The sequence below is a fragment of the Carex rostrata genome, chromosome 31 (genome assembly GCF_964058835.1).
Source record: "Carex rostrata chromosome 31, lpCarRost1.2, whole genome shotgun sequence".
NCBI lineage: Eukaryota > Viridiplantae > Streptophyta > Magnoliopsida > Poales > Cyperaceae > Carex > Carex rostrata.
The window spans coordinates 351,103-364,184 of NC_135948.1; the positions used below are offsets into that span (position 1 = coordinate 351,103).

Genomic DNA, 13,082 nt, shown 5'->3' on the forward strand with positions numbered 1-13,082 from the left:
GATCAGAATTAAATCAATTGTCCGATCAGATTTAGGATTACAAGCCGCAAACACAAATGTTTATTAGATCCCACCAAGCTGTAAGAAAATAATTAACATTTATATAATATAAATTTTTTCATAAATTATCCGTGCAGAAAATATATTTTTTCTCTCTAAACTTTACAACAAATATTTGATTAAAACAATTTACATTTTAAAAATATTTTGATTATTATTTATAATTTATTCAAAAACTTTTGTAAATTGAAAATTTGTTTTTTACACATATTATATCATATTTCTAATTAAAAAAGTTTGCATTAATGATTTTATACATACAAGTTGCAATCATTTCCTCTATGCTTCATAAAGGTAGTAAGTACAACTATCATAAACTAATTTCATATGTGACCTTTTAAAAAATAACTTTTCTATCATATCTTATTTTTTAAAAACATTCTTAATAAATTTTTAAGTCAAATTATTGGTTTATCTTAGAATACCTATCTTGGTTAGTTAATTATATATTTAAAAAAAAGAATTTTATTAACTCATAAGTTGTTATTGTACTAACTCAAAATTAAATTGATATACAATTGATGGATAACATTAACATGTGTGTGTGTTTCGTTTCATTCTGTTGGTATCAATGATAAATATGTCAAAAGAGTCCGTTGTGATCAATAAGCAAGATGCTTAATGCGTATATGATCGAACAACTTGGTAAAAAAATTTCTTTTTATAAAGAACACAGAGCTTCGAAACTTTATATTATTATAAAGGTAAATATGAAAATATTTCTAATTATCAACCATTTTCTATTTTTTTTCTTGACCTATGTCTCACTTATCATTAACACTAATATATCTTCTCTACTGATATTGATACATAATATTAATAAAAAAAAACTATTACATTTTGATATCTCGCAAACTTATCTATATTCCGACCTGTATTTTGTATCAAAATCAGTGTTTAAAACTATTAAATCGGTCGTATGTCATTGAAATATCTATAGAATGTGGTACTGCTGCAAGTTTGTTCTTATTTTGCAGGAATAAGGTGAAATCGAGGAAGAATATGGAATTTCGAAGTTTTTACATGGTCCGTGTACCATCTCATGCGGACCGTATCAACCTCGACTCGACCACAGACACGACCACTGACTCGACCACTGAAGAAACACAGGCACATGATCCGTGTAGCATTTCACACGGGCCGTGTCAAGCATTTCTGGAAACAGATTTAGAATTTGGAGCATCATTATGGAGCAGAGGATAGATTTCTAGGGTTTGGTCTTGGCGGCTAAGCTTGGAGACGAAGTTGAGAAGCGAGAGACGCGATTTTTCGACGGATCTTATTTGTTCTTTGGGTTTTGTCATGACTATTAATTTTATTATCTCTTTTATTTGTTTTAGAACTATGTTTGAGTAGACTACTTAGTTTCTAGGATTGTGATGTAATCGAATGTTTTGTTTTGCATGCTAGTTATTTGATTTTTGTGTTGAAATTTGTGTTTACTTGATTGTATTTGATTTTAATTGCTTAGATTAAATTGTTTGATTTTTATTGGTTTACCACTAGATGCATGACCACATCTAGAAGGTACTTTGGCCCTTATAATCTCTCAACCAAACTAAGTATATGAGGTAGGATTAGTGATCTGAGAGGTGAAACCAAGTAGTAGCCGAAAGGTAAACATTTCCTCTTATCGACGGATAAGGGGTTACCTTTAGTATACCAAACAAGCAACTAGGTAATTCAGACCAATATACGAAAGTTGAGATCTAGAACCCGATGAGGACAAATATTGCAATTCCATACCAAGTTAATGAACCAACACACGACAATTGAGGTTTAGGAACATTAGGTCTGGTCAGTAGAACCCTACACAAAGGAACCCTACCAAATAATTATATTGTTACTAATATTAATGAGTAGAACTAGGATGCTCTTAAGCTCACCAAAGTTTTGGTGAGCTTAACTCTAAAACTCATCAAATCGATTTCAAATGACGAATCCGAACCGTTGAAACCCGCCTACCTTACGTGTGATGCATCTACATGTGAAATTTTTAAACATTCGAATTAATTTAGTATAAAGTCAAGCGGTCAAAATTAGAAGGTCGATAAATTAATTTTAGTGCATTCATTTTTTGAACGTTTTTGACCGCTTGACTTTATACTAAATTAATTCGAATATTTAAAAATTTCACATGTAGATGCATCACACGTAAGGTAGACAGGTTTCAACGGTTCAGATTCGTCATTTGAAATCGATTTGATGAGTTTTAGAGTTAAGCTCACCAAAACTTTGGTGAGCTTAAGAGCACCCTAGTTCTACTCAATATTAATATATTTTTTTTATTCAATTTATTTGTATGAATAATTTTATTGTTATTTTCACAATAAAAATTATAACTTGTTTTTATTAGAATTTTTTTGTTTGCTCCAATATCACATATTAAATAAAAAAATTTAATATGTGCTGTGAGATCTTTTTCCAACGATACAGTTCAAGTCAGGCTATGCATGCATGTGACGCCACATCCTATGACACGTTACATATATATTGTGCTACTGTTAATGTATGTTGTCACACCCCATCCATTGACACAAAACATCACGTGACACGTTACATGTCGTGTTAATGCATGTTTCCACACCCCCATTCATTGACAAGGCACATCTGTGCCAAGCCGTACCTAACATATAAAAGAAAGAAAAAAAAAAATCCAAGAATCACATGCCACTCTAAAATTATGAATAGAAAGTATTAATTAGTTCCATTCATTCTTCTATTCCTATTCTATTTTCTATACGTAAATTCAATTTTCTATACATAAATTGGTTACATTTTTCAACTTCAATTAAAATTTCAGGGAATTGCCCAGTTGAATCTATTCTTCACCTATATATTCTTCCTTTGCCCGTTTGCAATAGAAGTATGGTACCATCTGACAATTATGCTGGGCTACCCTATTATATATGCAGATAGATCAAACGGTAACCAATATTTGGGAAAAATCCTGGAAATCATGCATATATATATGATCAAAGCTGGGGGCTCTATGAGTAAACGTGTGTGGGTTACGAAATTCACTTGTGTACTCTGGCACATCTGGAAACAGAGGAACGAAATCATCTTTAATTAGAAATCACAGGGTGGAAGCTAGGAGAGTGGCTGAACGAAGTTTGCAAGAGATGAAATTATGGCTCAAATATGGATAGTGTAATAAATTGTAGAATAGATAGATAGATGTACCTGGCAGTACTGTAGCCTCGTAGTTGGGATTGTATGCAGTTTGAGATGGATGAGTTATGTACTGTTCAATACTTTTTTCCAATAAAATTTAAATGGCAGCTGCTGCCATTATATCAAAAAAAAAAAATTAAAATTTCAGAGTAACTATCTTGTTGTTTTTGCAGCATAAGGTCCCTCGAAACGCAGATAGTCATACATGATACCACTAAACACATAACCTCCAAATGACTGTGTAAGATAAATGGTATTCTCCCCTTGAAATAGCAATTTTCCATCTATCGGTACTTCATAATTCCACTGAAATCCATGAATTCCATGCCGTGCAATTGCATTCCCGTCACCAAATTGATATGTTTTAAAATGTGCTTGTCCATTGGGATTATTCACTCGAACCTAAAATCATGTCAGATGATGTTATAGGTGAGATAGTGGTTCATTACCAATCAAATTAATACATGCCAGGTACCATGAACTATGTATGGTACTTGCTAGTATGGAAATAATGAGTTGGTGAGAAGAGAAAATAACCTCTAGTCTTGCCATATGAGCAGTTGCAAGAGCCAGACGTAACATATAAGAACTGTTTTGTTGTATGTTTGTGAGGTAGAACTTGATCTTCCATGTTGTTGTGTGATATTCATTTCCAACTTTCCTATATATATATATATATATAAGAGGTGAAAACACACAATGATATCAATACATTCTTTATCTAGTAAACTAGATTTGATGACTATAACACACTAAAAATCAAAGAAAGCACAACTGAAAACAAGATTTGTGAAATGTCGCCAACGAAAATAAAATAATTGTATAGGAAACTTTTCTACATAGTTTGAAGATTATATATACAAAGCAGGATTATATTATATCTAGCATACTAAGTACAAAAATATGGTATTTTTTCCGTAAATAAAGCAGGTTTATATTATATCTAGCATACTAAATAGAAAATGGTATGTTTCTATTAAATAAGAAAAGAAAAGAATCAATCAAAGTTTCTGTATTTTATATCTAATGTATTAACATACGGCAATGCTTAATGATATATACCTTGTTACTTGGGCAAAGAACCAATCTTTTTTGTAATCACTGGTACCAACATTATAAACTAGGTCTTCTTTTGGGTACAACTCTGTGTACCTCTCCCAAAGACCATATTGTCTGTACCTGAGATATTTGAAAAAATGAAAACATTAATATTTTCTTAAGTAGGGAAAAAAATATTTACATATTATTGAAAGGGGAAAACAATTGATAGCCTTGCAGATGAAACTCTTAAGGTGTCCTTGCACGTTACAACAATCATACTTCCTCAACAAACAATGTTAAAAAGTATGAATGTACATCTTAACAAATAAGAAAAATATTTTGTTCAATGATGAACAGTCGTACGTGTAATTTGATATTTTCTATTTTCAGAATGCAACTCAGAAATTTCAAATTAAATTGTCATTAAAATTAGATAAGAGGCAACTAACTTCTCAAAATTTATGTAAAGATTGTTGATATATTTTGGATTGGTGTCTGGAATGAAGAACTCAGCTGCACTTCTATCAGGGACTCCAATCTCCCACAAAGTGGGTCCTGCTCTTGGAGGTTTGAATGCGAGCACGCCAAGATCAAATTTTGAACCTAATTGCATAAAGTGTCAAATACGTAATAAAGAAATAAAAACATTTTAAAATTACAAGTATTACATAGTCAACTAAGTCAGACTTTCAAGCTATGGAGATCAAACACACGTTGGGTTCAATCATATAAAATTTTCATATTAATTATGGGAGTTAATTTTACAATGTCCATCGCATTTTACTCCAAATTATATAGCAAAATGATATCTAAGAACTGGAATTTTGTAAATAAATGGGGTCAGGTGACCCCATTCACTCCATGTAGATCTTCCTCTCCATTCTCCATGTAATTGCTAGTAGAGTAGGTAGAGAACTAATATATAATCATGGAGTACATATATTTTGGTATCTAGCAAATAATTTTATGAATCATATATAGGTTTCTATGAAAAAGGTACCTATAATTCTATTGTTATTTTGTTGTATCTAGAGATTTGAAACAATAAGCAAATGCAAAGCACACAATATTACCGGCTGAGATGGATATTGTAACATTAAGCATGAAATCACCAACAAATCCTGGGGCCCAAGCATATAAGTTGTAACTTCCTGGTATTATGTTGTTGATGGTGAAATAGCCATTTGCATCAGCTCTCGTCCAAAATTGGTACCCCTAATCATGAAAAACTTAAAAGGAAACTTGATGTCCACGAAAAATTGAATGAAAAATGTAGGGAGAATAATGACATATAAATACCCATAAAAAGATGTAAAAATAGGAACTTTTAAATATAAATAAATTAGTGCAAATATGTAGAAAGGAAAATTTATGCTGTTAATTCTAGTTTAATGAAATCTAGGCTCATGTTTGTTAACTTCTTTTGTATTTTTGTTCTATTTTTCGATAGTAAATAATAATAACAACAACAAAAACAAAACCAATAATAACAACAACAATAACATTAAGGGCTGTCAAAAAAGCTCGCGGCTCGCTCGTGGCTCGCCTCTAGCTCGCCTCTAGCTCGCTTGCTAACAGCTCGCTCGGTAGTGAACCGAGCCAGCTTGGCCCAGGTTCGGGCCAAAATAAATGAGCTGAGCCAGGAGTCAGCTCGGACCGGGCCAGCTCGGCTCGTTAAGTTACAGTGGATTTAGGGTTTAGCTCCGTATAATTTTAAGTCCAGTCTCATTTTCAAAAGCGCAATTATGCAAAATTGAAGTATTTTTGGTCTGGGAATAAAGGATATGGGCTTCAGTTGCTTGAATATGTGCCTGCTGGACGATTTCTTAATTTTTTTGAATGAGCTTTCTTATTTTTATATTTTTGAATTATAATAGCAGCTCAATAAAGCCCAGCAAACCAGCTCGTCAGCTCGCGAGCTAGCTTGAGCTGGCTTGTCACAAGCGAGCCAGGGGTTTTTGGCTCGAGTGACCTAGATCTAGCTCGCTCGGTCCAGGCTCGGGCCAAAATAAACAAGCCGAGCTAAGACCCAACTCGGCCCGAGCCAACTCGTTTACACCCCTAACAACAACAATGATGATGACAATGATGATGATGATCCTAATAATTAGTACGATTTTAATTTATATTTTTACAGATTATGACATATATTACCTTGCATTCTGCTTGCCACGATCCAAATTTGCCAGGTAAGGCCAACCCCACATAAGGAAAATCAGTCGGTGTGCTTGTTTTATTGTACCTATAATTATTGTAACAAAAAACATTGTTTGTCACTTATATTAACATTATTACAGAAATATTTGGTGCATAATTTTCTAAGTTCTGAACAAAAACTACAAATGAACTTACTTTAGTAATCTACTTCTCATAATCAAGTACAGTACAACTACATTATTTTTGTTAGGATAAGGTATAAATAGGTTACCAGTCATAAATAAATAATCTTCCATTGACCATGGCCCTTTGATTCTGTTTTAAGAAATCCTCTGAAGCAGGAAAGTTATAAGGCCAATTCTGGACCTCCTTTTGCATCTGTTAAAATATACAGTAATTTCATGCATAGGTGACTTGTAAAATTTACCATTTCATGATATAATTTAAATTTTATATTACAGAAGCACCAACCTGTGCTTTGGCATCCTGCCATAAAAGATCATATGTATTGCCACTATGTTTTTTATTTGAATTTGAATTTAAGTAGATGAAAATAGGACCAAATGTTTTCTTCCAATACTCTCCATCTTGTACACTGAAATGTATATCTCTACCAACGTAGTGACCTCCTATAAACATCTGTAAATACAAATTCATTTGTATGATCCATCACAAGAATTGTCTTAAGGTTTTATAATGCATATACCGTTCTAGAATTTAGTATATATTATATATTGTCTATTTGTTTCATGTTTTATATTTCCACTTTTCTATATTTTATTTTCCAGTTGTCTTTTTCCTGTTCGATTTCTTAACTAAACTTCAATTGTTACATCTGAGATTTTATCATGCTAGTTAGGTACTCTATTGTTCTGTACCATAGACGTACCTACGTAGAATTGAAATTAAAAAATAAAAAAAAATCAACAACAGGTATAAGGCTCGAGTGAATTTGCTCACTGCAAGGGAAGTAGGGCCTGTATGGGAGGTCAGATCCTGCTTGAGCGGCCCGCCGGTTTTGAACTCGTTGCTCGGTGTTATGACCCAAAATCCGGTTGACAGATTGTCGCTGATCCATCCGTGAACTTGGTTATCCTTGTTATCCAATGAATACTGGTACTTGTCATCCACCTATACAGATCCAAGTTTCAAGTTACATAACCAATACATACAACAACAACAAAGCCTTTAGTCCCAAACAATTTGGACTAGACTAGAAATGAAACCCAACCGGAGTCACAAAACCAAGGTAGATAATAAAAAAATAATAATAATAATAACTACAACAACAACAATAACAACCGTAGTAGTACTACTAACACTAATACTAATACTAATAATAAATATCTCTGCCTATGTAGAGCATGTCCCAAGCCAGAAAAAATGAGGAAGATTGTGATAGACATGGCGAGCCAACGTAAAATAAAGTATTTTTATGGAAATGAAACCCTCACATAATCAATACATATTTTATACATAAAAAAAACATTAAATAAGTAATATGCCTATGTCATTATAGCTTTGTCCATTCAAATTTAATTTTTCTATTTGGAGGGTGCATTGTTTACTACAATTAGGTTTTATTTCTAGCCTACCCCAACTCGTTTGAGACTAAAGACTTGGTTGTTGTTGTTGTTGTTAGGGGGCATTAATGTTATTTGGCTTCATTGTGTTATTGTTATTGTGGCAGATGATTGCTTATAATTACCTCTCCTTTTAATTCTGGCATACTTGGGTTAACAAGCAACATGGCCTCTTTGTATTCCAATATCTCAGCCCGAGGTGGTTCTATGTCTCTTTCAGATGGCATATCCTTCTGCTTATTATCAGATATCACCATGTGATGAAATCTGGAATACCAATAATTATAAGTTAAAAGAGTAATCTTAAGAATACTTCTGCATACTACTACCGACAGGCTATTGCATTAATTATAGCTTTGTTATTATTTTGCCTTTATCTATGTCATTTTTTTAACGTTTGAGCAACAACTACCGACAGGCTATTGCATTATTTAGCAAGGATATATATATATATATATATATTTTGCACATATCAATTATTTTTCACATTGTGCAGGTAGTACACATGTTAATACCGAAAGCAATTTTTGTGTCAATGGTAAATTTTACCTATCGCCGTTAAGCTTGAAGGCAAGTCTTGCCTCAGAAATGTCGAAGGCCGGCCAACCATTCTCATGCTCCAATATGGAATATGTGTAAAATCCCGAAACACCACGCAACATAATGTACCTAAGAACAAATCAAAGCATATAACTTCCTTCACAAAAACCCGGGCAAGAACAAGAAAACAGGTAATGATTAAATGAATGCGCATCCTTGACATTTTTTGTTTTAATTGAATGTACCTAGAAGATATCAAAGTGTATTAATTAAAAGAATATTAAATTTAATTAAATGAATCAAAGTGTATATATGTACCTCAGCAAAAACAATGTACCTATATATAAGAAATCAAAGCGTATTACAAATTAAAATATATGTTATTTAAATGAATGCACAACCTCTGAAATTTCTTTTACTTGTAGGGAATTCACGTATAAATGTATATTTGTTTTATGTTGGATATAGTAATTGCATTTGTACCTATTATAAAAAAATAATGCAAATTAGTGGAAAGTACATTAACCTGATATCAGAATTGAGGTATGCTATATTTTGAAGGGAATAATTCCAGTTTCTCTTGAAGGAGATCTCTACCTGGTCTTCTCTTACCACTATCGCTTTAAACTCGGTCGATTCTAACCTGATCAACATGACAATAATTAATAAGAATTTAGTAAGTGTTTTTGCTTTCTGTCCTTAACACCCCCAAAACCAACGAGCTAGTGAAATGACTCCATGTCTATATTCTGACAAGACATCTGAAGCCTATTGATCAACATCCCAAAACCAATGAGGTAGCTATAGTGAAACCAAATTCCACAAAATGTTCTTCATTTGATAGCATATATAATTCATTATTCATGCAAGTTTCTGCAATGTTGTTAATTACTCTGAAGAAATCTGAAGCTAATTCCCTGTGAAATTTAAGATCAAATATTAGTTAACAAAGTTACTTACGGGTCCATGACAGCATCATGTCCATGTCCAGGATTGTGCCAATACACATCCCAGTACCTAAATATCATTTCAAAATGACCATTAGGTGTGCTTCGCACGTCAACATAAAATTCAACACCATCAAAATTGACATGGTACTTGTTCTGATGTATTTTTTTTTTTTTTTGTTGTTGTTGGTATAATTGTATGTTTTTTCTCATATTTCATCTGAAGTTTGAAAACAACAAGCTGGAGAACAGCAAATGATGTCTAAGATGAATATTCATGACTAGTGATTACTTTACAAAACTTTAGATAGAGATTAGAGGACTAGATACAAATGCGCGTACCCTCCATAAGAGTAATCCAATACATTATCAATTTTGTTGTACTTGAGGGAAATGACACGACCTTGGCGCTTCGCCAAGGTGACTTGAAGGATGCCATTATCCATCATTACCTGAAAGTTAATTAATATCCATCTTTACATTGTCTTAATTTTAATTATTATATGGGCTACATAACTTGGTGCCACTTTTATATATTCAGTAATAACTAATTATGAGGTAAATTATTTTCAGTTATGATGAAGTGCATGATCAATATGAAGTCAATTTCTAAAAGTTGTACAACATTTAGTAGGTAACTAATAAAATTGAACTTGTCATAGGATATAAATAAATTATAAGTTTCCAATCAATATTAATTGCAAAAAGAGAAATAGATGTTGCATAGTTATATTGATTTCAATCTCTTATTCTTCTTTTCACCTCTTAATTAAGATCAACAAATAAATGTTGAGATCTACAGAGTACGTACAGAAATATTCCTACTAATACTAGTAGCATACCTGGTTATCTTCAACATGCAATGTTACTCTTTCAAACCCCATCTGGTTTTCAGAGCCCATAACAGTAGCAATGAAAATGCATAGGCACCTGATAGCATGGAAAATGCAGAATAGAGAAACAAACAGCATAGGCAATAAATGCCTATTAGGCACCTGATAGTTTTTCAACAACATTGTATTTTTAGTTTTTTTTTTTTTTTTTTTTTCTTTTGGTGAGTAATTGTATCAAGTTATTGTACAGAAGCCAATGTAATAATGGTTCATTAGGAGCAAATATCCTTCCATTTCGTTGCATTGAAGCCGCATTCTTCTGTCAGTAAATTTTTCTTTTATGCAATTGCACAATTGTGACAGTTTAGTGACCGAACTTCCATCCGTGACCTTTTCTTCTGCAATTACAATAACTAACATGTTAAATTCTCTCATATATCTGTGCATACTTTTTTGCTGATTGATATACAATCGATGTTACGATGTATCATTTAATTTTGACAACATTGGCTAGTGTACCTTTTGTTTGCATCACATTTACACTACTAGCTAATGCTAACATGCATGTAAAATAAAATGAGAATTAGTTTCTTCTTAAACAAAATATGGAAAAGAGTGAAAGAAAAGAAGTGCCACAATTACATATATATCTAGTAATGGAAGACTTTGTGTCACCCCCTGAGGTACAATTTAAAATAATGGACAGCCTAGATTAATTCTAGCCAGGTAGAACTTAATCTTGTGCCTGTTGTGACGGTAAAGGGTCTGCTTTAAGATTCGTGCAGACTTAAAAGAACGGTCCGAATTTAACACTTGCACCTCAGGTACATACAGATTCGTAATGGAGCAGATGTATGGTGGAAAGGCATTTTACCATGCATTTAGTCCTTTCTTGGAAATTTTGAAGGATTACTTGAAACCATTATGGTTTGAGCCTACCGCTAATTATTGTTGGTAATTTAAGATACATGTAAGTCACCCAATGGCATTTGATGAAAGAAATGGTCGATTCGACCCCAATTTAGTCTTATAAAATGTGGAGAAAATATATCTTTATTTCAATAAGGAGCATTATGAAGGGTTTAGGGTGACTTACATGTATGAAATATTTTTTGGAGGATATTAGTTGAACAAGTTTGCATAGAGGATGAATTTTTAAGTTTTATATATAATAAGCATCTTCATATTAATTGGATCAAAGATGTTTGGTTATACCCGCTTTCAGATGCATCTAATTTATATTTACATATCCTGTTCATATTGAATCCTACTTTTTATGACCACCTACATGTCTTTTTCTTTCGATTAACCAGCAAATATTTATCACAGAGAAACAAAAAAAAAAAAAAAAAAGCTGCAGGAGGACGAAGAGATTCTAAACTCCTGTTTAATTTAGACAATTTTATTTCAATTAATCTAATATAAACAAAATTAAATAAAAAACCCAAATTTGGTCTCATTAGAGAGGTCATGGACCAAGACAAAACTTTAATATTTGATATTTGAGAAACAAAAGCTTTTGACAAACCTCAAATCCAAAATTTATTTGATGAGTCGTAATTTTTGTTGGCATTAATCTATTTTATGGATTGTTAATAAAGTAATATATTCACGACAAAATTAAGATATTTGTTTTCACATAAAATTGTTGACTGAGCTACATTAATTCACCCAAATAAAAATATAAATTAAAATGAAACAAAGGGATTGAAAAGGATAAATAAAGAATCTTACTGTTTTTTTTTTAGGAGAAATTGAAGTTGGAGCCTTGACTTTCAGACAAGTTTGTGCACAATCATCTAATTACAATTCTGCATGTTAAGATAAAGCGATGAATTAACAATGTCTTCAATTTTAAACTCCTCCACAAAAAAGATATTATCTTTAATTACCACTATAGATTGATTCATAAATAAATAAAGAATCCTACTGTTCCCTCATTAAATTTTGTTATTCCATCTCTCTCTTTGACGTCGTTTGAGATGGGTCTCTCAATATATTTTCTAAATTCAGAGAGGTAGGGCAGGATCAATTAAACCAGAACGAACAAGGCGGCGATATTAATTAATTGCTTTGTGGTTCTTAATTTGTGCAATTGTTAATTTGTGATATCCCTTAATTGTACCAGCTTATGGTCCTCAAACACCCAATACGGAATGCCTTTTTTTGGATTGAATTGGATCGGTTCTTTCTCTTCTTCTTTTTTTTTTTTTTTTTTTTTTTTTTTTGAATAAAAGTGGAGTATATATACCTATGGATCGATTTTATTACAGAAACCACAGTACGTAGTAGCATGTTGGGTACCAATTAGCACTACAACAAAACGGAGCTTCAGCGACCGGTATCAGCGACCCGTAGTGACGTCGGTCGCTGATGTTAAATTTTTCATCAAATATAAAAATTTTCACTCAAATTTCGGCGACCAACTGTATCAGCGACCGGTATCAGCGACCGGTGTCAGCACCGGTCGCTGAAAGTTTTTTTTTTTTTAATCGCTGAAATTTTGGGAGTAAAACGCGTGGGCGCCAGAACCTTCTCCTCCGTGCGCCAGAACCCCAATCGAAACCCTTCAAATTTTGATCGGAACCCCAAACTCTTTTCCAAAATCGATCGCCTCTCTCTTCTCCAAACATTTCTCTCTCGCTTCAGACCAATGGCCCTCAGCATCTCTCTCTCGCTCTCTCGTTCTCTCGCCTCTCTCAACGCACCATCTTTCTCTTGCTCTCTCGCCGGACCAGCCAAGA

At 32.8% G+C, this 13,082-nt stretch overlaps 1 protein-coding gene across 1 annotated transcript; it reads right to left on the minus strand.

Moving 5' to 3' along the window:
• Window positions 1–3,377: 3,377 nt before the first annotated feature.
• LOC144547480 (uncharacterized) lies at window positions 3,378–10,438 on the minus strand. The gene is made up of 15 exons (XM_078296146.1): window positions 10,348–10,438; window positions 9,848–9,957; window positions 9,519–9,575; window positions 9,085–9,201; window positions 8,568–8,687; window positions 8,144–8,285; window positions 7,396–7,566; window positions 6,907–7,074; window positions 6,707–6,813; window positions 6,433–6,520; window positions 5,352–5,493; window positions 4,728–4,881; window positions 4,300–4,416; window positions 3,775–3,898; window positions 3,378–3,639 (listed from the first exon to the last, which is right to left on the minus strand). Exons 1-15 carry the CDS (start codon window positions 10,405–10,407, stop codon window positions 3,391–3,393), a joined length of 1,926 nt encoding a protein of 641 aa, XP_078152272.1. The 5' UTR covers window positions 10,408–10,438; the 3' UTR covers window positions 3,378–3,390.
• Window positions 10,439–13,082: the final 2,644 nt, after the last annotated feature.